This window comes from Nerophis lumbriciformis, linkage group LG02, assembly GCF_033978685.3.
Source record: "Nerophis lumbriciformis linkage group LG02, RoL_Nlum_v2.1, whole genome shotgun sequence".
NCBI lineage: Eukaryota > Metazoa > Chordata > Actinopteri > Syngnathiformes > Syngnathidae > Nerophis > Nerophis lumbriciformis.
The window spans coordinates 29,886,934-29,914,555 of NC_084549.2; the positions used below are offsets into that span (position 1 = coordinate 29,886,934).

The window sequence follows — 27,622 nt, forward strand, 5'->3', positions numbered from 1 at the left end:
ACAGGTGCACCTAAAAAATGCTGATATCATATTCCAGCAATTAGATTTACAAAGTGAAACTAATATATGACGTTGGCTCATTACATGCAACTCAAGATACAATGCATCCGAAAAGTATTCACAGTGTTTCACTTTCTCCACATTTTGTTATGTTATAGCCTTATTCCAAACTGGAATAAATTAATTTTTGTCTTTAACATTCTACAAACAATAGTCAAGGTAGGGTGAAAGATGAATGCAGCAATGTACAGAGACATCCTAGATGAAAACCAACGCTTCCCATCCAACCTGATAACCGGGGTGGCGTGGCTTGGTTGGCAGAGCAGCCGTGCCAGCTTAAGGGTTTCAGGTTCGATCCCCGCTTCCGCCATCTTAGTCACTGTCGTGTCCATGGGAAGACACTTTATCCACCTGCTCCCAGTGCCACCCACACTGGCCTAAATGTAGCTTAAAGGTGTAGATAATAGGTTTCACTATGTAAAGCGCTTTAAATGTCAAGAGAAAAGCAATATATAAATATAATTCACTTCACTTCCCTACAAAGAGAAATGGGCAAAGACGAATGGGCGAAACTGCCCAAAAATAGGTGTGCAAAGCTTGCGGCATCGTATTCAAAAAGACTTCAGGCTGTGATTGCTGCCAAACGTGCATCATCGAAGTGAAGTGAAGTGAATTATATTTATATAGCGCTTTTCTCAAGTGACTCAAAGCGCTTTACATAGTGAAACCCAATATCTAAGTTACATTTAAACCAGTGTGGGTGGCACTGGGAGCAGGTGGGTAAGGTGTCTTGCCCAAGGACACAACGGCAGTGACTAGAATGGGCGGAAGCGGGGATCGAACCTGGAACCCTCAAGTTGCTGGCACGGCCGCTCTACCAACCAAGCTCTACCAACCGAGCTATACCGCCCCAAAGTATTGAGCAATCTTAAAGTACACGTGATTTTTTTTTTTTTTATTTCTTATGAATTTGCTAAATTTTCGAAAATAACTTTTTAACATTTTCATTATGGGGCATTGTCTGTAGAATTTTGAGGACAAAAATGAAGGTATTTTTTATTTTATTGATATTTATTATTTTGGAATAAAGCCTTAACATAACACAATGTGGACAAAGTGATGCAATGTATCTCACTTTGCATGTAATGAGTTTACATCACATGATTATATTTGAAGTTGAATTGCTGACATGAATTAACTTTTGCACGATATTCAAATTTCTTTAGCTTTACCTGTATATAAAAATCAGTAACATTACCATAAACAAGTATAGAACGAAACAAGTGCACAGTTACCAAACCAATGTTTAGTAATTGACCTTTAATCAATCAACTGCACAGTATTGGAAATTAAAAAGTCTGCCTTTAAAACAGTGTAGTAGTACTTCCCTTTAGTGAAAAACACTTGTAACTTTAAGTTACAAAATACATTAATATTACAACCATAACATACACTTAGTGCTGACCTGTACAGTCAACCAATCAATCATCACAGCAATATTCATATTTAATGAAAAAGTCTGCCTTTGCAAAGAAAATAATGCTCAGTTCGGGTTTAAAACTATTTTAACACAAACTACAAGTGACGTTTTTAAACAGTATTGCTTCAAGAGAAAACGACGTATCAACTTGAGGTCCTTAATGATTTATTAAGACCGGTTTCCCCCCCACAGAGTGCCATGATTATATATATATACTATAGGCTCCAGCGCCCCCCGCGACCCCGAAGGGAATAAGCGGTAGAAAATGGATGGATGGATGGATGTATTTTATACATGGAGATAAATCTTCAGTGATTTTAAAAACAAGAATTGGGTGCATGTTTAAATTTATTTTGGACTTTCTCTTATATCGGGTTCTAACATAAACTACTATTTATCATGAGAATTCATACTTTATAGCAGGGTTGTCCAAACTTTTTCCACTGATAAAATAACGGCTGCAAAATAAGCCAACAATGGGCCAAAAAAGTTGCAAATACCAGCAAATTTGAAGGTGAGAAACAGTACTGAATTTGAAAAAAAACTTGTAGTGAATAATGAAGGTGGTGTCTGCTTGACTCTTCCTTCCCTTTAGCTTACTGCCGTCTTCACCAGCACGAAGGCACAAGTGATCAAACAATCTTATGGTCATTTATTCGTTTCATCCGTAATTTATATATATTTTGCATTGTTTTCTGCCTGTAACTCTATAATTATTCTTTAGAAAATGTTTTATGTGTTAATATTTTTGGGCGTCTGGAACAGATTATTGGATTTGCATTTTTATTTTCTACAAAAAGTTTTTTTGGTTTGTGTACAACAGATTAATGACGAAAACCGAGGTACCACTGTAGTACCGTATTTTTCGGAGTATAAGTCGCACCTGCCGAAAATGCATAATAAAGAAGGAAAAAAACATATAAAAGTTGCACTGGAGTATAAGTCGCATTTTTGGGGGGAAATATATTTGATAAAACCCAACACCAAAAATAGACATTTGAAAGGCAATTTAAAATAAATTAAGAATAGTGAACAACAGGCTGAATAAGTGTACGTTATATGACGCATAAATAACCAACTGAGAACGTGCCTGGTATGTTAACGTAACATATTATGGTAAGAGTCATTCAAATAACTATAACATATAGAACATGCTATACGTTTACCAAACAATCTGTCACTCCTAATCGCTAAATCCCATGAAATCTTATACGTCCAGTCTCTTACGTGAATGAGCTAAATAATATTATTTGATATTTTACGATAATGTGTTAATAATTTCACACATAAGTCGCTCCTGTGTATAAGTCGCACCCCCGGCCCAACTATTAAAAAAACTGCGAATTATAGTCCGAAAAATACGGTAGTATATTATTTGTATCACCATTTCAACTTTACTGTAACATATGATTTTTGATTAAATGAGTAAACTCCAACAAAAGTACAATACCACAAAAGTACAATACCTATGTTTCATGTTGCTCAAAAAGATTCATTATGTCTTCATATTCATATACTCTTTCAAATGTTCTTGTAATCAGACAATATTTTTGGTATATTAGATGGAATCTTCACCTGACATGTTTCGACTGCTTCCTTAGTTCGATCACCTCCTTAATCCATCGTTTGAATTTGTTACTTTCTGTCCCGATGATTTTGCTGTTGTCCCAGTCCATGATGTGGTTATTTTTGCAATGATCTGATATGGCTGATTTTGAGATTTCCTGTTCGGATTTTTGTTTTAGGCTTCTTGTAAACCTTCTAGTTGTCCCTTTTTTCGCATTATTTCCGATGTTCTTTCTTCCTTGTGTTGAATGTCCTCCCTGTTTTTCCGATGTATGATTTTTCGCATGTTTTACATGGGATTTTGTAGATGACATTGCATTTCTTGTCTTGTTCTATTTTGTCTTTTGGATGTACAAGTAATTGTCTTGTTTTTGTGTGAGGTTTAACTGTTGTGTTTATTTTGTGTTTTTTAATGACCCGCTGTATTGGTTCAGTTACTACCCTAATGTATGGTAAGGTTATGACCTCTTTATTCTTTATTTTAGGTTTTTCTTTGAGTTTCTTCTTTGTTCTCTTTTCCTTGTTTTTTACTTGTTGTTCACCTTTTTTGATGGCAAAGGTGGGATATTTGGCAGTTTTGAGTGCATTTTGGATGTGTTTCTCTTCGTTTTTTCTATCTTGTTCTTCTGTTATGATGTTGGCCCGTTCATTGAGTATTCTCACGACTGATAGTTTGTGTCCTGGGGGCATGACGTTAAAGTGCATCCGGCAGTGGAGGCTCCTCTATGAGGTCTTGGGGCACTAGGAGGTTAACCCCTTTACTACGGTTACCCCAGGTGGCCCTTGGCAAAGGCCTAGTACCTGACTGCCCCCTAGCCAGGGATACGGTGAAGACCTCAACGGCGAAGCAGGCGGAAGACGGTAGATGTAAGAACTACCGCAGCGGCTGCGATGGCAGAAGAAGGCACCCCCACATCCATGTGGGCCCAGTTATGGGGAAATAACAACCCAACACCTCAACGGTGGAACAGGCGGAGGAGGATTGCTAACCCTATGGAGCGTCACAGCGGCTGGGATGGCGGATGAAGGCTGCAGCAGAAAAGGGTCCCCAGTCGTCTTGGACTCCATGCCACTGGACCCTGACCCGGATCTGTCAAGGATCGTGTGGTTACTGTCTGTGCACCAGTCTCCCCACGTTAAACAAAGTCACGCACAGGCATCCTCCATAAAGGGATACCCCCCTACCAGGAGGATTGTCATATTCGTTTCGAGTGACCGCCAATGAATGAATGATAGTTTGTGTGCTGTGGAAAGTTCAGAGGTCCAGAGTAGATATTGGTCAGTATGTGTCGGTTTTTGATGAACAGTAATGTATTGACTGCTGTCAAAATTACGGTGGATTTTCATGTCCAAAAAGGTTAAGGTCCCGTTCACTTCCTCTTCATGTGTAAAGATTCCATCTTAATATACTGAAAATATTGTCTGATTAAAAAAAAATTTGAAAAAAATACAAATAAATAAAGACCTATGTTTAATGATAATGTCTACTTGACAAGCCTGTTTGCAATCGAGAAAATGTATTCACTTGAATTTAAAATAAAAAAAACACACAATTTGTTTATTTTTTGCCACTGAGTGTCTAAAATCGAATGAAATGAATGTCACCGTTAAAGTATCCTATAATTATTGAAGTCAGCAAAAATCACACACAATGTCCACTCACATTTTTTTGTGAACTTACATGGACATGTGACTTGTGATTTTGTTTGTTGTACAAGCGACAGGTCAAAATAAATTTCTAAATAATGAATAGGTTACTGTCAGTAACGTTTAGTTGTGTTTAGAAAATGTTGCTGTTATTTTTCTTACCATTTTCCACAACTACTTCCATTTAAATAGGATTACAAACACAGAAGAAGCACCTGGCATACAATATTGCAATACTGTACTGTGCAACTATACACATACATGTAGTTAAAAAGTAACATTGTTAAACGTTTGACTTACCTTAATGACAAATTTGAGAGGAGCCATTGCATTCAACAAAGTGAAGCAGTTTCCCTGAAAACTCCAGTCAGTGTACACGTTATACAAATAAAAACAGAAAAGTAAAGTAAATCAGTAGGCAGTAAGACAACGTCCAACAATCAGGGAATGTTATTTCAGCAAAAAGAATCCGACATTTTGTATCATTTGTAATTATTATTGAGAATACTACTAAGGTAAAATGTATAAAAGGTAAACATAGATTTTCTACCGCCAGTAGTTTTGAATTTCTGTCAAGAGAGTAAGGCGACAGAATATGACGTCACATTGACGTCCAGTAGCCGATCTTCCAATGTCGTGTTCACTCACTTGTTCACTAATTTATTTATTTACTGATTATATAGATTTAGTTGTCCACATTAAAACAATCTTTACTAAGTAAAAAAACAGAAAAAATATATATATTCACGATTATGCGACCGTATGATGTGAAGAAGCAACAAGCCCCAACACTGTGGGGGAAAAAGTAGCCTATGTAGAAGCCTGTATTAGGTTCGACACAATAAATAATCGAACAGATAACATTCAACCCGGATTTACTTTTTTGTTTAAAGTGCATCAATTTTATTGTAATGTTAAAACAATATATTTTTTGCATGACTTTGTGAACTTTTTTTATTAGCTGGACAGTTACTTTTAATCAGGCACAGCCGTAGTTTACATTATTGGAAGACGTCACTTCCGTTATCAGAATCAGAATACCTTTATTGTCGTTGCATGGAAACAACGAAATTGAGCGGCAATTTCGGTGATAAAGCAGTAGTCACTGAAGTATTATTGTATATGTATAAATAATACACTGGGTAGTTATGACTGGAACATGTTCTATTTCAACCCGGTTGTTTACATAGCCGGCATAACAGTAGTGGTGTTACATCACAAAAGGTCCGTCGTGCATCTGGCGCGTCATATCCGTTCTCAGCACGTTACAGTCACCTTCATGCCCAACAAGTTTTTCCACTAATATGTAAATCGAATTAAACTTAGAAGCGATTTCAATGAGACATTTCGGGAAGAGTGATGTCTCGACTGGCCAAGAAATCACAAGCTGTTTGCACGGACCTGCCCTTGGACACGAGTGACATCTTGGACAAAGTTAATCTTCTGGGTCAGCTTTTTAGATCTTGTTTTGGTCCTTCGGGGAGACTAAAACACATCCACAACAACATCGGAGGGCAAGTTGTGACCACGTCAACGTCATCACTTCTACTTTCATCCATTTCCTCATCACAACCGCTCCTAAATCTCATTTTAGCCTCCGTTCGCAATCACGTCTGTCGTTTCAGTGACTGCGGCTTGTTCGCAGCCATAGTTTGTGTTGCTCTTATTGAGGGAGTCAAACAGCTTGACCTTAAAGGAAAGGTGACCACCGGTGTGTACAAACACCTGTTGGGTCTGTGCATTAGTTACCTCCAACAAGAAGACTGCGGCTGTAAAGTGAGGCTCGATTTTTGCAGCAGCGATGACTTGATCACGTTGGCTCGCAGTGTTCTCTGCAGCAAACCCGCCTGTAGACTAACAGAGCATGAAGCCCTTCACATCAGCAGGTTAGCAGTGCAAGCATTTTTACTCACAGTACCTTCCCACAGCAATGGCGTAGTAACTCTAGGCACGACCCTGATTGTGTCCATTGATGGCCTTCCTGTGATGGACTCTGCAGTGTTTCCAGGCATATTAGTAGACATGCCGAATGACTATGAGTACTCAGAAATGAGGACTCCCCCTGCTATTCCCATGCGAATGGTATTGTTCAGTACATCCCTCGCTGGAGATCTTTCCGAAGTAGGAGATGGAACAATTGAGGTGCACCGCGGTGCAGACATGGACTCTGACATCCTGAATCAGCTCCTTGGGATTGGCAAACGGGCAATGGAAGATGGTGTTAAGATATTCATGTGCCAGAAGGTTATCCACCCGGTCTTGCAGCAATACCTAAGGAGTCTCGGCATCATAGTCATAGAGCGAGTGGGGATTAATCTCATGCAGCCTCTTACGCAACTCACAGGTAAGCACAACTTGATCCGTCATGTCGTATAGCACCGGTCCCCTCCAAGGTTTCTCATTGTCATCCCATTGGGTTGAGTTTTTTTCTTGCCCTGATGTGGGATCTGAGCTGAGGATGTCGTTGCGGCTTGTGCAGCCTTTTGAGACATTTGTGATTAAGGGCTATATAAGTAAACATTGATTGATATATAGATCATTTGTTACTGTTCTTTATTTTAAAAGGGTCCCAACCAGTGGCAACGTTGCACACGATAATCCCTCCTCAAGCCTATGGAAAGGTGGCGATTACCACTTCTAGACAGTTTGGATCCAAGACAATGCTGCATTTATATCCGTCGGAGGAGTCGGTGATCTGCTCCACAGTCCTCTGTCACAGGAACGAGACCATGTTAAATGAATTGAAGGTATGATTAAGTTAAATGACATGATATATGGACTGTAAATGTCTGTGTGGCTTTCACAGGTGGCGTGCCAGAAGACGGAGCATGTTTTGCGTCTCGCCCTGAAGGAACCGTTTGCTTTGCTCGGAGGTGGGTGCACAGAGACCCACTTAGCTGCGTACATCAGACAACAGGTACGATCCATCCTGTTTGCTCACCCACCACATGGCGGTCTTCTTGATGCGTCATCTTAATTGCACTACGATCTAATCCTAGTGTGACGCAGCTGGAAGTGCATCAATGCTCGGCTGCTCAAAGGCAGAATACCTGCTTGGAGTGGAGGCGTTCTGCAGCGCTCTCGATTCGGCGGCTGCATCGCTACAGCACGACAGTGAGAGTTCTCTCATTGATCTGACTTGCGCTCACCATTGGACTCTCCCAGAGGACGCCGAGGCTTGCTTCAACAGCTGTGGCTGCGGACTGATGAAAAGTGACCAAAGTCCAATGTGGAGCCACTTGAACACTAAATACCCAGTGTTCTCCCCGGGGTCACTGTCTGGAGGCGATAAGGTGAAGCCACGCGTGCTCGACTCTTTCACAGCAAAGCTCAACGCTTTACAAGTTGCGGTAGAAACCGCAAATGTTGTCCTCGATGTGCGATATATAATACAAGATAAGAACTAACTCAAAAGGGCAAGAGCGGTTTGCGACAAGCATATTGTGGTGATGTTATGAGTTTTTTGACATTTAAAACAGTTCATTGTGGTCTACATCAGTGGTCCCCAACCTTTTTTTAGCTGTGGACCGGTCAACGCTTGAAAATTTGTCCGCGGACCTGGGGGGGATTTTTTTTTTTTTTTTTTTATAATAATAAAGAAATACAATCATGTGTGCTTAAGGACTGTATCCCTGCAGACTGTATTGATATACATTGATATCTAGTGTATATATTCTGTTTTTATGTAGATTTAATTAAAAAATTAAAAATAAAAATAAATATTTTTTTTCTTGTGCGGCCCGGTATGGACCGGTACCAGGCCGCGGCCCGGTGGTTGGGGACCACTGGTCTACATAACATGCAATGGTGGTGCTTTAGTCCAAATGTTGCATAGATTATGGTTTACAGACCATTTTCAAGGCGCTTTACAAGTTGCGGTAGAAACCGCAAATGTTGTCCTCGATGTGCGATATATAATACAAGATAAGAACTAACTCAAAAGGGCAAGAGCGGTTTGCGACAAGCATATTGTGGTGATATTATGAGTTTTTTGACATTTAAAACAGTTCATTGTGGTCTACATAATATGCAGTGAAGTGTGAAGTGAATTACATTTATATAGCGCTTTTTCTCAAGCAACTCAAAGCGCTTTACATTGTGAAACCCAATATCTAAGTTACATTTAAACCAGTGTGGGTGGCACTGGGAGCAGGTGGGTAAAGTGTCTTGCCCAAGGACACAACGGCAGTGACTAGGATGGCGGAAGCGGGCCGCTCTACCAACCGAGCTATACCGCCCCGATGCAATGGTGGTGCTTTAGTCCAAATGTTGCATAGATTATGGTTTACAGACCATTTTCTAGGCGCTTTCTGATGCGTCATTTTGTGGGTGGTCTTATTTACGTGGGGGGGCCCTTCTCAAAGCCAAACCCGCTTGGATTGCGTCTCCATCACGTCAGCCATGTTGTATTTTTTTGTCGCTTTCATAATCAAGTCTACTGACAGAAATACCGTATTTTTCGGAGTATAAGTCGCACCGGAGGATAAGTCGCACCGGCCGAAAATGCATAATAAAGAAGGAAAAAAAAACATATATAAGTCGCACTGGAGTGAGTATAAGTCGCATTTTTTGGGGAAATTGATTTGATAAAACCCAACACCAAGAATAGACATTTGAAAGGCAATTTAAAATAAATAAAGAATAGTGAACAACAGGCTGAATAAGTTTACGTTATATGATGCATAAATAACCAACTGAGAACGTGCCTGGAATGTTAACATAACATATTATGGTAAGAGTCATTCAAATAACTATAACATATAGAACATGCTATACGTTTACCAAACAATCTGTCACTCCTAATCGCTAAATCCCATGAAATCTTATACGTCTAGTCTCTTACGTGAATGAGATAAATAATATTATTTGATATTTTACGGTAATGTGTTAATAATTTCACACATAGTCGCTCCTGAGTATAAGTCGCACCCCCGGCCAAACTATGAAAAAAATGCGACTTATAGTCCGAAAAATATGGTAAGTTAGAACTATATGCTACTTTTTATTTGAAATGTCGACGGCGGAGCATTATAGCATTGATGGGCATGTATGAGCCAGTCTGCCCCACAACAAGAGGATAGAGGAAAAGAAGGAACTTTAATGATTGCAACTTTGGAATACAACTGAATAAAAATTGAGGACTCACGCAAAGCTCAAAAAGTTTTCTCTAAGCTTACATATGGTAGGATACAACATAACATGAATTCAGTCCTGCACATGTTTCACATTTATACACACTTCTAAAAATAGTTTTAGTTTTATAATACACCTCACGGTGCAACCTGGACACATCATCAGTGATTCTCCCGGGGTCATATGGTGTTTCGGGTCTTAATCAAACACCCTCTCCCGGGCGACCCAGCCGAGGGTGATCAGTCCCTCGACTTGTGTCCAGGTAGCGCTCTACGCCACGCGTCCCCCCCTCTGACGGTCTGCTTTGGGGTTGCGCCGGTGGTGCTTGGAGGTTCTGGGCACTGTGGGGAGTGTCCGGGCCTGGATCCTCCTCCGTCTCATCAGGTGCCGTACAGGGTACTGGCACTGTGCGTTGCACCATGGGTTTCCTTAGGCAGCCTATCTTGGTCTGATGTGTATAGAATAGAATAGAAAGTACTTTATTGATCCCTGGGGGAAATTCAGCACCACAGTTCGCTCACAATAGACAAGAATAATAATACATAATATATATAATATATTATATATATATAATATGTAAATAATATAAATATATTCTACATTTAAGTGCAGTCAAGAAGGAACATATGCATTATACAGTCTGATGGCCGTCGGTATGAAGGACCTCCTGTGTCGTTCCGTGTTGAATTTTGGGAGTCTGAACCTTCCACTGAAAGTGCTCATTCTCCCCGCAAGGTCCGAGTGTAGTGGGTGGGAGGTGTTGTCCATAATGGCTAGGAGTTTTGCTAGACTTCTCCTCTCTGACACCACCGCCAGAGAGTCTAGCTCCACTCCCACCACATTATTGGCCTTCTCTACCAACTTGTCCAGTCTGTTTGCGTCCCTCGCTCTCAGCCCGCTGCCCCAGCAGGCCACGGCGTACAAGAAGGCGCCCGCCACCACCGACTCGTAGAACATCGTCAACATCTTTGTACAGACGTTGAAGGATCCTAGCCTCCTGAGGAAGTAGAGGCGGCTCTGTCCCTTCTTGTAGAGTGCCTCCGCGTGTTTTGACCCATACACATGCTTGTTGTCGATGTGTACTCCAAGGTATTTATAATCCTCAACCATGTCCACATCGACCCCCCTGATGGAAACAGGGGTCGCCGGAGTACTCTTCCTCCTTCCCAGGTCCACAACCAGCTCCTTGGTCTTTGTCACATTAAGCTGGAGGTGGTCCTTTACACACCATGTGACAAAGTCCTCCACCAATGCCCTGTATTCCTCATCATCCATCCTCAATACACCCCACTATCGCAGAGTCATCAGAAAACTTCTGAAGGTGGCAGGACTCGAGTGATAATGGAAATCGGTGGTGTAGATGGTGAAGAGGAAGGGGGAGAGGACTGTGCCCTGCGGGGCCCCGGTGTTGCTGACCAGCCTGTCAGACACACAGTCCTGCAGTCGCACGTACTGTGGTCTGTCAGTCAGGTAATCAACAACCCAGGACACCAAAGGGGCCTCCACCTGCATCGTCTCCAACTTCACACCCAGTAGTCCAGGCCGTATGGTATTAAAAGCAGTGGAGAAGTCAAAAAACATGACCCTCACACTGCTCGCAGGCTTATCTAGGTGAGTGTGGGCTCGGTTCAGCAGGTAGATGACTGCGTCCTCCACTCCCAGTCGGGGCTGGTAGGCAAATTGGAGTGGGTCCAGGTGAGGCTTGACTGTAGGGCAGAGTTGTTCCAGGACCAACCTCTCCATGGTCTTCATGATATGGGAGGTTAGAGCCACCGGCCTGTAGTCCTTCGACGTGCTGGGTCGCGTGCACTTGGGGATGGGGACCACGCATGAGGTTTTCCACAATTGTGTAAGCAATTGTATAGCAATAAGCAATGCTATACTGTATTGAGTATCCTAGTATTGCTCGATAAAAAGGTACCTGTTGGACCGGTTTAATTTAAAGCACAATCAATTTTATACAGGTTGAGATCCCCCTTCCGTCTGTCTCACCACTACTTTTGTGGTTCTTGGCCTTGAAAAATGTTGAAGACCCCTCTGGTAAATTATACATTTGGTTCTCAAACTTTTTCTGCAAGGCTCTTTTTTTGTAGATACATTTTTGAGCCACTACTTAGCTACTCAGCATGCATGCATATTGTTTGATGCAAAACTTTTAACTACTGAAGCATACAGAATTATATTGAAATCATGATTGATTGATTGGTTGAGACTTTTATTAGTAGGTTGCACAGTGAAGTACATATTCTGTACAATTGACCACTAACTGGTAACACCCAAATAAGTTTTTCAACTTGTTTATGTCAGGGTCCACTTAAATTGATTCATGATACAGATATATACTATCATATATACTATCATCATAATACAGTCATCACACAAGATAATCATCAGGGTGTATACATTGAATTATTTACATTATTTACAATTCGGGATGTGTTTAGGTTTGGTTGTTATCATCAGCAATTGAGAACAGAGAAATGGATATTGAAAACAGTGTAGGTCTGACTTGGTAGGATATGTACAGCAAGTAGTGGACAGAGAGAGAGAGAGAGATCATAAGGCATAAGAAAAATATCTGCATTTGATTGTTTACATTTGATTATTAACAATGCAGGGAGGGTGTTAGTTTAGGGTTGAAGTTGCCAGGAGGTGTACTTTTATTGCGGTTTTGAAGGAGAATAGAGATGCCCTTTCTTTTACACCTGTTGGGAGCGCATTCCACATTGATGTGGCATAGAAAGAGAATGAGTTAAGACCTTTGTTAGATCGGAATCTGGGTTTAACATGGTTAGTAGAGCTCCCCCTGGTGTTGTGGTTATGGCGGTCATTTACGTTAAGGAAGTAGTTTGACATGTACTTCGGTATCAGGGAGGTGTAGCGGATTTTACAGACTAGGCTCAGTGCAAGTTGTTTTACTCTGTCCTCCACCCTGAGCCAGCCCACTTTGGAGAAGTGGGTAGGAGAGAGGTGGGATCTGGGGTGGAGGTCTAGAAGTAATCTGACTAGCTTGTTCTGGGATGTTTGGAGTTTAGATTTGAGGGTTTTGGAGGTGCTAGGGTACCAAGAGGTGCATGCGTAATCAAAAAAGGGTTGAACGAGAGTTCCCGCCAGAATCTTCATGGTGCTTTTGTTGACCAGAGAGGAGATTCTATAGAGAAATCTCGTTCGTTGGTTGACCTTTTTGATTACCTTGGTTGCCATTTTATCACAGGAAAGATTAGCCTCCAGAATGGAACCTAGGTAGGTGACCTCATCCTTCCTGGTGATAACAATGTCACCCACTTTTATAGAGAAGTCATTGACTTTAAGGTTTATGTGGGACCCAAACAGGATGGATTCTGTTTTACCCAAGTGAATGGATAGCTTGTTGTCAGCGAGCCAGGTGCAAGTTCTACAGAGTTCAGTACTGAGGATTTTCTCCACCTGTGACTTGTCCCTGTCTGATACCAGCAGGGCCGAGTCATCCGCAAACAAGAACAATTCACAGTCGCATGCTGATGACAAGTCGTTTATGTATACTAGGAACAGTAAAGGCCCCAATATACTGCCTTGGGGGACTCCACAGCTCACTGAGGGGGGGGGGGGGGGGGGGAGACACGGTGCCGTTCACCTCTACCACCTGTTCCCTCCCCTCCAAGTAAGATTGCATCCAGCTCGATGAGGTTTTGTCAAATCCGATTGCTCTGAGCTTATCCAACAGTATAGCGTGGTCAACGGTGTCAAAGGCCTTCTGAAGGTCCAGCATGACCATGCCGCAGTATTTGCCCGCGTCCACCTCATGTTTGATGTGGTCTGTCAGATAGAGAAGGCATGTGTTAGTGGACTGGTTAGTTCTGAAGCCGGATTGGAATTTGTACATGAGTTTATTGGTGGCAAGGTAACCATCGACCTGTTCATAAACTATTTTTTACCATTACTTTCGAAATGGAACTGAGAATAGAAACAGGTCGATAGTTGCCAGGTTCCAATTTGCTTCCTTTTTTAAAGAGGGGGGTTACTCTTGCTATCTTAAAATCTTTTGGTACTTGGCCTTGTGAAATTGAGAGGTTTGTTATGTGCGTGATGATTGGGGCAATGATGGAGGCAGAGTCCCTGAGGAATCTGGAGGGGATATTGTCAAGGCCGGTGGCCTTGTTTGGGTGGAGCGCGCTCAATTTTTTAAGCACCTCTTCCGCTGAGACCATTTCTAATTTGAAATCATTGTTCGATACTCCTAGCTTTCTGTAGAAGGCTTTAATGTGTTCTACACCAAAGCGACCAGAGTGGTGGGACAGCTTGTTGACAAGAGTTGCGGCTATGCTGGTGAAACAGGCGTTTTAAGTCTGCTTGCTACCTCCATTTTGTCTGTAATGAGGGAGTCACCCTCCTTGATGTTGGTGAGTCTGGTTTTAAGTTTTTGGCCTGACCGGGAAGCTGGTTGTTGAGAATTTTCCAGAGGTCACGTGGCTTATTTGTGTTTTCCTCTATTTTGTCGTAAATGTAATTTTTTTTAAAGGATTTAGTCAGGTTAGTTGACTTATTTCTCAATTTATTGCATTGCTTTTTGAGAGTTGAAAGGAGTGATTTGAGGTTGTTATTATTGGGTTGTTTATCTACTTCTGTTTTACACTTATGGTATTCGGAGTATTTTCTGTCTTTGTCTTTTATGGCAGCTAGTAGGTCCGGATTCATCCATGGTTCAGAGCGGGCTTTGATCCTGACTGTTTTCACGGGAGCCATGTCATTTAGCATCTTTAGGAACGCTGTTTTGAAGCGATCCCAAGCAACATCGACCAGGTTGCTCGTGAGCACAGGGGACCAGTCCCACTCTTCTAATTTTAAAATGATATTATCACTGTAGTATTTTTTAAGGGATCTGGATTGGGCTGTTATGTGGCCATTGGCTTTGGGTTTAGCTATTTTGCGGGTGCAGAAGGTTAGATAGTGGTCGCTAAGACCACAGATCATGACCCCACTATTTTTTATTTTAAGCCGGTCTGAAGTGAGAATGAGATCTATGGTTGATTGGGTGGAATCACACACCCTTGTAGGTAGTGTTATTAGCTGGGAAAGACTGTGTCGATTACAAAACTTGCTGTAGGATCTGAAGACAGGCGCATCTCTGCGTTGAATATCTGTGTTCAGATCCCCAGTTATAATTTTCTCCATGTTGTCTGCCCCAGCTAAGCACTTCTCCAAAGCCCCATAGAAATCACTCTGATTAGGGGGTCTGTGAACAGTCCCTATCAGTACCGGCTTAGCGTTTTAAAATTTGATTTCCGCCCACACAGATTCAAGGTCATTGTGGTTAAGATCAGTGCGAGTTATGTATTTTATATCCTGGTGAATATACATACAAACGCCCCCACCATGTTTATTCCTGTATTTTCTGATAACCGAAAAGTTTTCTATTTCTATCTCTGAAGCAACATACAGTATACTTCCTTTTACTTTACAATATGGTGAAGATAGTGTGCTACTTAAAAGTGACCTCGTGTTAGTTTTATTTCCTAGCCCAAAGAATACCTCCACAATTCTCTGTATTTTATCCTTTGGACCTGGTTGGAACCCGTCTAGGAGAGAGAGCAGTTAATTGGATGCCACCTTCGCTGAATCCTTAGGACCAATAACTGTCCTATCGGACGATTGCAATCTAGTAAGACAAGAGTGTAGCACTCCTGCATCATATCCATGCATGATGTTTTCAACGTGACTCACTGTGACCACGCTTGATGGGTAGACCTGCAATTTACAATTGCTATTCATTCTTGGGGAGTAAAATTAGCTTGAACACAAATACAAATCTATGCAGTACTTTGCTCTGCAGCCCTTACTGACATCTTAATGCTTCTCCTCAAAGTAGAAAGGGGATCAAAGCTTTTCGATACTTTGGGTAGTCCTTGAAGTTCCTCTTGTAAAACCTACAAAACAGCAAAGTAGACACTATCACTCAGTTGGTATGTCGTATACTTAGCATATATATATATATATATATATATATATATATATATATATACAGTACAGGCCAAAAGTTTGGATACACCTTCTCATTTCAATGCATTTCTTTATTTTCATGACTATTTGCATTGTACAAACCCGTTTCCTTATGCAGGGGCGCCGAAAAGAGTGGGTAAAGGAGACGGATTCTAGGGGCCCATGATGGAGAGGGGCCCAGAGAGGCCCCTAATGATGATGAAATTATAATACAGAAAAAATAATGACACTGTGTTGGGGGCCCTGTAAAGATTATTTTCATGGGGCCCAAAATCCCTAGCGGCGCCCCTGTCCTTATGAGTTGGGAAATTGTGTTAGATGTAAATATAAACGGAATACAATGATTTGCAAATCCTTTTCAACCCATATTCAATTGAATGCACTACAAAGACAAGATATTTGAGGTTCAAACTCATAAATTTAATTTTTTTTTTTGCAAATAATAATTAACTTAGAATTTCATGGCTGCAACACGTGCCAAAGTAGTTGGGAAAGGGCATGCTCACCACTGTGTTACATGGCCTTTCCTTTTATCAACACTCAGTAAACGTTTGGGAACTGAGGAGACACTTTTTTTAAGCTTCTCAGGTGGAATTCTTTCCCATTCTTGCTTGCTTGCTCACATATGGAGTTACCGTATGTACTTAACAAAAAAAAAGGTGAAATAATTGAAAACATGTTTTGTATTCTAGTTTCTTCAAAATAGCCACCTTTTGCTCTGATTACTGTTTTGCAAACTCTTGGAATTCTCTCGATGAGCTTCAAGAGGTAGTCACTTGAAAGGGTTTTGACTTCACAGGTGTCATAGTTTTGATGCCTTCAGTGACAATCTACAAACCTTGTTTCCATATGAGTTGGGAAATTGTGTTAGATGTAAATATAAACGTAATACAATGATTTGTAAATCATTTTCAACCCATATTCAGTTGAATATGCTACAAAGACAACATATTTGATGTTCAAACTGATAAACATTTTTTTTTCTTCAAATAATCAGTAACTTTCGAATTTGATGTCAGCAACACGTGACAAAGAAGTTGGGAAAGGTGGCAATACATACTGATAAAGTTGAGGAATGCTCATCAAACACTTGTTTGGAACATCCCACAGGTGAACAGGCAAATTGGGAACAGGTGGGTGGCATGATTGGGTATAAAAGTAGATTCCATGAAATGCTCAGTCATTCACAAACAAGGATGGGGCGAGGGTCACCACTTTGTCAACAAATGCGTGAGCAAATTGTTGAACAGTTTAAGAAAAACCTTTCTCAACCAGCTATTGCAAGGAATTTAGGGATTTCAACATCTACGGTCCGTAATATCATCAAAGGGTTCAGAGAATCTGGAGAAATCACTGCACGTAAGCGGCTAAGCCTGTGACCTTCGATCCCTCAGGCTGTACTGCATCAACAAGCGACATCAGTGTGTAAAGGATATCACCACAGGGGCTCAGGAACACTTCAGAAACCCACTGTCTGTAACTACAGTTGGTCGCTACATCTGTAAGTGCAAGTTAAAACTCTCCTATGCAAGGCGAAAACCGTTTATCAACAACCCCCAGAAACGCCGTCGGCTTCGCTGGGCCTGAGCTCATTTAAGATGGACTGATACAAAGTGGAAAAGTGTTCTGTGGTCTGACGAGTCCACATTTCAAATAGTTTTTGGAAACTGTGGACGTCGTGTCCTCCGGACCAGAGAGGAAAAGAACCATCCGGATTGTTATAGGCGCAAAGTTGAAAAGCCAGCATCTGTGATGGTATGGGAGTGCATTAGTGCCCAAGACATGGGTAACTTACACATCTGTGAAGGCGCCATTAATGCTGAAAGGTACATACAGGTTTTGGAGCAACATATGTTGCCATCCAAGCAACGTTACCATGGACGCCCCTGCTTATTTCAGCAAGACAATGCCAAGCCACGTGTTACATCAACGTGGCTTCATAGTAAAAGAGTGTGGGTACTAGACTGGCCTGCCTGTAGTCCAGACCTGTCTCCCATTGAAAATGTGTGGCGCATTATGAAGCCTAAAATACCACAACGGAGACCCCCGGACTGTTGAAAAATGTCAGCTGTACATCAAGCAAGAATGGGAAATAATTCCACCTGAGAAGCTTAAAAAATGTGTCTCCTCAGTTCCCAAACGTTTACTGAGTGTTGTTAAAAGAAAAGGCCATGAACACAGTGGTGAACATGCCCTTTCCCAACTACTTTGGCACATGTTGCAGCCATGAAATTCTAAGTTAATTATTATTTGCAAAAAAATAAATAAAGTTTATGAGTTTGAACATCAAATATCTTGTCTTTGTAGTGCATTCAATTGAATATGGGTTGAAAAGGATTTGCAAATCATTGTATTCCGTTTATATTTACATCTAACACAATTTCCCAACTCATATGGAAACGGGGTTTGAATATTAAGATTTAACATATAGTCTTAGAATAGATTGAACATTTAGTGCTCACATTTAGATTCAGATTTAAGACTTAGATTTACATTTTAGATTTAGACTTAACATTTAGATTTAGATTTACTATTTAGGTTTAGATTTAAAATTGAAATTTGGATTCAACATTTAGATTTAGATTAAAGATTTAAGTTTAGAGATAACCTTTAGATACAATATTTTCAGTCAATATTTAAATTAAACTTAAATGTGATGAAAATGAGTTAAATGTGAGAAAAGTGTGTTAAATGTGAGAAAAGTGAGTTAAATGTAAGAAATATATCTGCTAGAAAAGTGTGACTGAACTTTTACATTCGGCACCCCATATGCGAAAGCCTGGAAATAATGTGCGTCAATAAAGTACTTGATGATTTCTTACTAAATCTATTCATTCCTTACAATTTGACAACAAAAAAATACACATACTGCATTCAGTTGCCTATCTTTTAAACTTTAATGTTATCTAATAATGCAACAAATATGCAACAAATACATTCCACAAAATGTATAAAATTGAATAAATACTTAAATATCTACTTCACTTATTATCCATCAAATTGAACACTATAACATGGACAATAGATTGTACGGTAAAAAAAAACTGGCGGTTCAGTTGCCAGAATTGTACTGTAAAATACAGTGATGTTGTAAAAAGAACACGGGACATTTTACGGTAAAACTCTGGTGCCTGTTTTTTCCTTGCAAATGCCCAATTTTTTATTTTTTTTTTACAGTGTATGAAAAAAAAATATGATAAAATGAGCAGGCAATTGTGTACCATAATATCATTAATAAGACGACTCCTTATATATTTGTATTCAAATATTATTCAGTTACGCACCCTCTGAAGGCAGTTATAACTGTGATGTGGCCCTCAAAACAAGTTTCATTTATTATTATATATATATATATATATTTTCATTTATTATTATATATATATATATATATATATATATATATATATATATATATATTAGGGATGTCCGATAATGGCTTTTTGCCGATATCCGATATTCCGATATTGTCCAACTCTTTAATTACCGATACCGATATCAACCAATACCGATATCAACCGATATATACAGTCGTGGAATTAACACATTATTATGCCTTATTTGGACAACCAGGTATGGTGAAGATAAGGTACTTTAAAAAAAAAAAATTATAAAATAAAATAAGATAAATAAATTAAAAACATTTTCTTGAATAAAAAAGAAAGTAAAACAATATAAAAACAGTTACATAGAAACTAGTAATTAATGAAAATGAGTAAAATTAACTGTTAAAGGTTAGTACTATTAGTGGACCAGCAGCACACACAATCATGTGTGCTTACGGACTGTATCCCTTGCAGACTGTATTGATATATATTGATATATAATGTAGGAACCAGAATATTAACAGAAAGAAACAACCCTTTTGGGTGAATGAGTGTAATTGGGGGAGGGAGGTTTTTTGGGTTGGTGCACTAATTGTAAGTGTATCTTGTGTTTTTTATGTAGATTTAATAAAAATAAAAAATAAAAATTATACCGATAATAAAAAAAACCCGATATCGATAATTTCCGATATTAAATTTTAACGCATTTATCGGGCGATATTATCGGATATCTCTAATATATATATATATATATATATATATATATATATATATATATATATATATATATATATATATATATATATATATATATATATATATATATATATACATACATACATATATATATATATACACACTCTATATATACATATATACACACTCTATATATATATATATATACATATATACACACTATATATATATATATATATATATATATTTATATATACATATATACACACTATATAAGGCTGTCCACAAGGTTGCAGAGTGTGTTGGACCTTGCTTTCTGCACTGTCCATAAAGACATGGATGACAGAGTCTGGTGTTAAATGAACTTGACTGGCCTGCACAGAGTCCTGACCTGAACCCGATAGAACACTTTTGGGATGAATTAGAACGGAGACTGAGAGCCAGGCCTTCTCGGCCAATGCGCTTTTGGAAGAATGGTCGAAAATTCCTATAAACACACTCTGCAACCTTGTGGACAGCCTTCCCAGAAGAGTTGAAGCTGTAATAGCTGCAAAAGGTGGACCGACATCATATTGAACCCTATGGGTTAGGAATGGGATGGCACTTCAAGTTCATATGTGAGTCAAGGCAGGTGGCCAAATACTTTTGGCAATATAGTGTGTGTATATATATATATATATATATATATATATATATATATATATATATATATATATATATATATATATATATATATATATACTTTCTCAACTCAAAGGCAATACAGCAGCAGCAGCTCAAGCTTTTCCTTTAATTCATTGAGGGTAGGAAACAACATTATTAGCAGCTCAAGCTAGCAATTAGCTGGCTACACGCTAGCCAGCTAACAAGTAAGGCGACGCTATAAAAGTAGTTTCTCGCTGTTAGCTCTTACAATAACAATGTCGCAACAACTGGGTTATGGCATGTAAATGGAGTGTTGGTGGAGGTTTTTGGATGCATTTCCAGAAGGCTTTATAGGCGAAATAGATGAATCCCAATTACCTGCATGGTTAGCCACCTCGTACTTGCAGTTTTTTAAGATTTAGAATTCACAGAAAAGGGAAAGACATGTTTTTTGTTTCACATAGGGGTTGTGGATGTGTGTTGTGAAAGGGAACTGTACATTTTGGGGAATTGTGCCCATCATTTACAATCCTTATGTGAGACAGGAACACACACATCTCTCTTTTCTGGGCATTCTAAATAGTGAAAAACTGCTCAAAAAAGGTGGTTGTAATGGCAATCTTCACCTTCAAATGTTCCAATTTATTGTCATTACTCAACAGGTTTGAGGGAGTGATCCTACGCAGTAGCAAACATTGCATATGAAGTGAGGTCCAGTCGGAAATCCAGTTTATGCATATTTATTAACGAACTTGCAGGGTGAATGAAACATACCAGGGATTATTGCAGTGATATTGTGTTATATGTTCTCCTGCCTGTTGCTGTCTGCTGTTGTCTGCTGCTGTCTGATGTTGTCTGCTGCTGATAAGAACGGTTTGTGCTCCCACACCTGAGTCCTTCCTCGTTTGGCTCACCTGTGCTCCTATATATGCCTTCCTCCCTGCACTGCTCAACCAAAAAGCCCCAAAAAGCCCACCACCTAGTGACAAAAGAAAGTAATGCCAACACAAAAATAAGGATGCCTTAAATGGCTCCTACACACCGGCCCCTAATTGTTTACGCTGTAACAATTACTTGAAAGGGAGCCATTCAAATTCACACTTTTACACGATTCTTCTCAGTTTTTTTTTTTTTTCTTTGTTTTTTTTCGTAATTTCAAAATAAAAATATGTTGGCATTTATAGTTCATTAATCTTGAATCTTCATTAATCTTCAATTTCAGTCTTTTGGAGGAGACATATCTTGGTTATTGGTCTTTCCAGTATGTTGGTTTTGGTCTTTAGTCGAACTGTGCGTACAAGACCTTTTGCATCAGGAATAGTTTCCAGTATTCTCCCCAGTAACCAGGATCCTCGTGGGGCAGTGGAATCGACCACGACCACAATGTCACCAGGGGCAAAACTTCTCTTGGCTCTGGTCCATGGCTGACGTTCTTGGATTAAAGGTAAGTATTCTTTTGTCCATTGTTTCCAAAAGATATCTGCCATGTATTGTACTTGTTTCCATCTACATTTGATGTACAGATCCTCCTTTACAAAGAGTCCAGGTGGCAATATTGGATTGGTTTTTAGCAAAAGAAGATGGTTTGGGGTCAGCGCTTCCAGGTCCATGGGGTCATCAGAGGATTTGGTTATGGGTCGGTCATTTAAGATTGCTTCAACCTCACACATTAAAGTTTGCAATCCTTCATCATCAAGTACTTGTTGATGAAGAACAGAGCGCAATACACTCCGTAGCATGCGGATTAGTCGTTCCCATACACCACCGTGATGGACGCTGCAGGGGGATTAAAGTTCCACTTTATACCTTGCTGTAGCATAGCGTTCTGGATTTTATCCTGATTCAAGCTGTTCAATGCTTTCTTTAATTCTTTTTCCGCTCCTACAAAGTTTGTACCATTGTCCGATCTCAGAGATGAAACTTGACCTCTTCGACAGATGAATCTCCTTAATGCATGGATACAGGAGTCTGTGTCAAGTATATGTGCAACTTCCAGGTGTACTGCCCTGCTTGCCATGCAGGTGAAAATTACACCATACCTTTTAACAAGACTTCGTCCTCTTTTGATTTCTATAGGACCGAAGTAGTCCACTGCTACATTCGTGAATGGAGGTTTGTCTGGTTGAATTCTTTCCAAAGGTAAGTCTGACATACTTTACTCCTCTGTCGTTTGCACACAATACAGTCATTTATGACTTTTCTTGCAGCAGAATTGGCTTTGATGATCCAATATTTTTTGCGGAGACAAGACAGCATGTAATTTCTTCCTGCATGTCCAAGTTGCTTATGGATGTGGCATAATAGTAGTGTGGATATGTGGAGGTCCTTAGAGAGAATAATCGGATGTTTGGCGACCACCTACTTTGAGAAGTCCATCCTCCAGCACTGGATCCAATTTGTACAAATGACTGTTTCTTTTGACATTTTTCTCAGTCTGTAGAACAGACATTTCCCCTTGAAATCTTTCACTTTGACTGAATGAGATGACTGCATTCTCTGCTTGGATTAGATCTTGGGAATATAAGCACTGTCCATGAAGGGTGGCTTTAAATACTTGCATCTCCTCTTCAATCTTCTTCTTTAATTTGACAGGATCATTTTCAGCACTAGTCACAGCAGTTTGAACTTCTTTTCTTTTCCTAGTCAGTTGCAAGAGTGCGGTCTTTACTTTTAAAAGCCAGGCTATTGTAATCTTCAGTCTCATCCAGGATGAGAAGTAATGGATGAAATAGTTAGTTGGGTTCAACTGACTTTTGACAATGGCATTTACTGTGATGCCAGGTTTGATCTCTGGATCATCATCAGAGATTTTGGATTCAACTCGCAAAATTGGCCATTTTTGGCTTGCTTTCCGGAGAAAATCTGGTCCTCTTATCCAATTTTTGTAGCCTAAGAAGCGATCTGCTGGCAGCCCTCTTGATGCTGCATCTGCAGGGTTTTCCTTTGTGCTCACATATCTCCATTGTGATATGTTGGTAGCATCCCTTACAAAAGAGACTCTGTTTGCTACAAATGTTTTAAAGCGTTTGGTTTCATTGCTTTTGTATTTAAGCGCGGTTGTGCTATCCGTCCAGAAAAATGATTTGTCCAGTTTTAACTGTAGATCCTTTCGCAGCATTGTGTCAACTTTGACAGCGAGGACAGCTGCAGCCAGCTCCATTCTGGGAATTGTCATTTGTTTTAATGGTGCCACTCTTGATTTTCCTATGATGAATGCAACATGCACTTCTTTGTTTTTGTTTTCCAGTCTTAGATATGAGACGGTTCTGTAGCCACTCTCACTGGCATCCGAAAAGTGATGCAGCTGTGAGTGTGTGATTTGACCAAAGTGTGTAGGCTGCATGCACCGGTCAACTTTAAACTCCTTCATTTTGCTGAGATCTGCTAGCCATCCTGTCCACTGTTGAGAGAAAACGTGTGGTATGGTTTCATCCCATTGAAGCTTTTCCTTGCAGAGCTCCTGCATAATAAATAAATAATTCAATTCAAAAAAACATTTTGGCTGGCAGAGTAAATGGTCCTAGAAGTCCTACTAAAGGGTCGTATACAGAGCTGACCACAGACAAAATGCCACGTCTAGTGTGTGGTCTTTCTGGTACAACAACTGTGAACTTGAACACATCAGTTTCCACACACCAGTGTAGTCCTAGGGCTCTTTCCATTGGTAGATTGTCCTTGTCCAAATCCAACTCCTTGATTTCTTTAGCCCTGTGCTCTTGTGGAATAGATGTTAATACAGCACGGCTGTTGCTGATCCATTTGGACAGAGTAAACCCACCCATTTGGCAAAGAGAAGTCAGATCTTTTACTAATTGTACTGCTTCTTGTTCTGTGGGAATCGAACGTAAACAGTCATCTACATAAAAGTTATGGCGTACTGTGTCTGTCACATCAGGTGGAAAATGAGTTTGGTTGTCTTCAGCAGTTTTCCCCAAAGCGAAATTTGCACAACTTGGTGATGACACAGCTCCAAATAGATGTACCTTCATCCTATATTCAGTCAGATCTTGCTGCATATCACCGTCAGGCCACCATAAGAATCTCAAGTAGTCGACATGCTTATCAGACACCTTAACCTGATGGAACATGGCTTTAATATCTGCCATCAAGGCAACCGGTTCATGTCTGAATCTGATGAGGACTCCGACAAGTGAGTTGGTAAGATCAGGACCCTGAAGTAATTCACAGTTCAGTGATGTTCCTTTAAAGACTGCACCACAGTCAAAAACAACTCTTAATGTTCCTTTTTTTGAGTGGTGCACACCATGATGTGGAATATACCAGAGTCTTCCATCTTTTCTATTCAGCTGGTCTGCTGGTACCAATTCAGCATAGCCAGTGTCAATCATATCTGTGAGGAAAGATGTATATTCTTTATGGAACTTTTCATTTGTGTTGATCTTGCGTTTCAGGCTCTGGATGTGTTGCTCTGCAATACAACGGTTGTTCGGCATGATGGGATCTTCTTCTTTAAAAGGTATGTTTAAACATTAATGTTCATCTTTAATCTTTGCAGAGTGGCTCACAATATCAAGAAACTTTTCCTCTTCTCTTGACATTTCCTCTGTTTCCTTACTGGATCTTTCACTGAAATCTTGGTTGTACTGTTTGACTAATAACTCCTCCAGGTTTAGAATAGATATTCTATTGACATCAGCAACAGGGAAGCCATTATGCCTGCTGGTGTCATCTCCTTTTAAAGGACCATAAATGACCCATCCCAATAGGGTCCTCACTGCGTATGGCCCGTCCTTCTGGCTATTGACCACCTCCCAGGGTTCCAGTACCTTAGAGGGATTCGTGCCAATGAGGAGGTCGATGTTAGAGTCAATTTCAGGTAATGTGATATGGTTTAGATAATAAAGTCATTCGTATTTATCCTGGCTATTTCCAGCCCAGTGATGTGGTAGCTGGTTTCGGGTTTCACTTGATTCATGGTTTTGATAAGGACGGTTGTTCTTTGTCCTGTTATGTTCAGTCTTTGCATCAGTTTTTCTGTGCAGAATGTGGAGGTGCTTCCATGATCCAAAAATGCATATGTTTGTAACACTGTATCTCCCTTGTTGCTTTTAACTTGTACAGGTACAATGGAGTAGATGGAGGGGTCAATATGACCACAAGTATGCTTGGGAGGTGGGACAACAGTATTGGTTCCAATTGATTTGGTTTGTGTTTGTTCTGTCTGTTCAATGTGGAGTATTTGTGGATGTTGTAGTTTACAGGTTTCACATAATAGACGATTTCTGCAGTCTCAACTTAAATGTCCTATTTTCAGACAGCCAAAACAGACTCATTTTTCCTTTAAGAAGTCTATTTTTTCTTTGTGCTTCTTCCTCTTGAATTGTGGACAGCACTCCAGTGTGTGACCACTCTTCTTACAGAACAGACAACTGTGAGATTTGACAATCATTTTCCTTCATTTGACTCCACAGTTTCTATGGGTATTAATGTTGTTGCAAAGCTGCTTCTTGGACTTGACTTTACTCTTGGCTTAGGGACAGCTGAGGGTTTGACAGTTGATTGCTTAGTGTCCTGAATGTTACCAAACAGTGGATCAGAGAGTATTTTGACTTCTATTCAATAAAGTTCACAAGGTCTGAGAAAATGGCACGATGGCCTTGCTTCTCCTGTAGGTCACAGGCCTTGCTCCTCCACTGCTCTCTGAGCTTGTATGGAAGCTTTAGGATGATGGTCCTCATATTAGAAACAACATTCATTTCTTCCATATAGGCCAGATTTTCCATTGCATTGGAACAACTTCTGAGGAATAGAGAGAATGCTCTCAATCCTTTTACATCCTCCAATTTAATTGTTCCCCAGGAAAAAGCATTTTCCATATATGCTGTTGCAATATGACATTCATTACCAAAATGTTCCTTGAGTAGCTGTCTGGCCCTCTGGTAGCCCTGGGACGGAGGCAAATGTTGGCAACTTTGAACAAGCTCTTTTGGATGCCCTCTAGTATATTGTTCCAAATAATGTAAACAGTCATAGGTGTCACACTTTTTCTCCACTCCATATTCAAATGCCCTTATAAAGGTTTCATACTGAAACGGATCTCCATCAAACACAGGTACGTCTCTTGATGGTAAAGAGGCATGGACATTCTGCTTAACCAATAAGGCATTGATATCATGTTGTCCTTTTAGTAAATCAAGAATGTGATCTTGTTTGATGGCATTTGTGACAGGGGATGTAGTGTGAACTGTATGACCTTTAACATCATCTTTTTTCACAGGAGTATGATCAGTTTGCCAAGTTGTATTCAACACATTTTTCATTTGCATAGTTGATTTTGACAGATTGTCAGTTTGCATTAAAGAGAGAGCAGCCTGTCTTGGAGTCATGTAATGAGCTTTGGTATACTTTTCATATATGAATTGTTTTGGCTTCCCAACCTGTGTGTCAGAGAGGGGCATTGTTTTCTTTGGAGCAGCAGCTCCTTTGTGTGATTCAGAGCTCATTCTTGACACTCTTGATCCTTCCCTAGATCCCATGGTTGCAAAAACTTGCTCCCTTGCATTTGCTGCTGCCAGCTTGGTTTCCATTTCCAACTTTTCCTTTTCCATTCTGAGTTGTTCCTGTTGTTTTGCGAATTGTTCCTGTTGTTTTGCGAATTGTTCCTGTTGAATTCTTTGTTGTGATTCAATCTGATGTTTTTTCTCAAATGCAGCAGCCTCTGCTATTAGAGCAGCCTTTTTGGCCTGGGCTCGAATGCGAGCAGATGAGGTAGAAGAGGTTCTTGATGTTATGGAACTGCGTGGGATTGAGACATTCGATGCACTGTCCTGGGCTCCAATATCAGAAAGTGTAACACATAAATGTTCATCATGGGCAAGTGGGACATGCATTTCATCTTGGACTTGCGTTTCAACTGAGCCATGTGTTTCAGAGACATGCAATTGTGACTCCTCTCCCACGGGGGCAGTGTCATGTGTGGTTAGCTTTTTCACTTCTGATAACCATTCATGCACAAGTTTTATGAAACCTTCTAGTATCTTAATCTTTTCTTGAAACCAGTCATTTTTTCTATCAAGTTCCTCTTCAGCCAATAGTAAGGCAATCAATGAGGAATGATTTTCCCTTGCCTCTCCACACAAATGAATCAATTCATCCAAGTGACCTCTTACAGCATTTGCATTTTCATCATTTTCAT

General features: G+C 40.1%; 3 protein-coding genes across 12 annotated transcripts in view; 1 reads left to right on the plus strand and 2 right to left on the minus strand.

The window, feature by feature from the left end:
- Positions 1-5,348, minus strand: part of slx4ip (SLX4 interacting protein) — a 70,446-nt gene extending 65,098 nt beyond the window's left edge. For both annotated transcript variants that reach the window (XM_061962078.2, XM_061962000.2), the window contains exon 1: positions 4,994-5,348. In XM_061962078.2, coding sequence (XP_061818062.1) covers positions 4,994-5,025 — 32 coding nt within the window. In that variant the 5' untranslated portion in view covers positions 5,026-5,348. The remainder of the gene's footprint in view (positions 1-4,993) is intronic.
- Positions 5,349-5,777: 429 nt separating this feature from the next.
- On the plus strand, positions 5,778-9,836 carry mkks (MKKS centrosomal shuttling protein). Its single transcript, XM_061987882.2, has 4 exons — positions 5,778-7,037; positions 7,259-7,440; positions 7,500-7,610; positions 7,693-9,836. Exons 1-4 carry the CDS (start codon positions 6,053-6,055, stop codon positions 8,098-8,100), a joined length of 1,686 nt encoding a protein of 561 aa, XP_061843866.2. The 5' UTR covers positions 5,778-6,052; the 3' UTR covers positions 8,101-9,836.
- Positions 9,772-27,622, minus strand: part of srd5a2b (steroid-5-alpha-reductase, alpha polypeptide 2b) — a 35,182-nt gene continuing 17,331 nt past the window's right edge. The window contains exons 5-6 of one of the 9 annotated variants that reach the window (XM_061922935.2): positions 15,647-15,729; positions 13,402-15,550 (exon numbers count right to left, since the gene is read on the minus strand). In XM_061922935.2, the coding sequence (XP_061778919.1) occupies positions 15,663-15,729 (67 nt within the window). In that variant the 3' untranslated portion in view covers positions 13,402-15,550; positions 15,647-15,662. Of the gene's footprint in view, positions 10,275-13,396; positions 15,730-27,622 lie in introns of those variants that run through there. The other 8 variants (XR_009810069.2, XM_061922855.2, XM_061923153.2 and 5 more) reach the window with 8 other exon arrangements.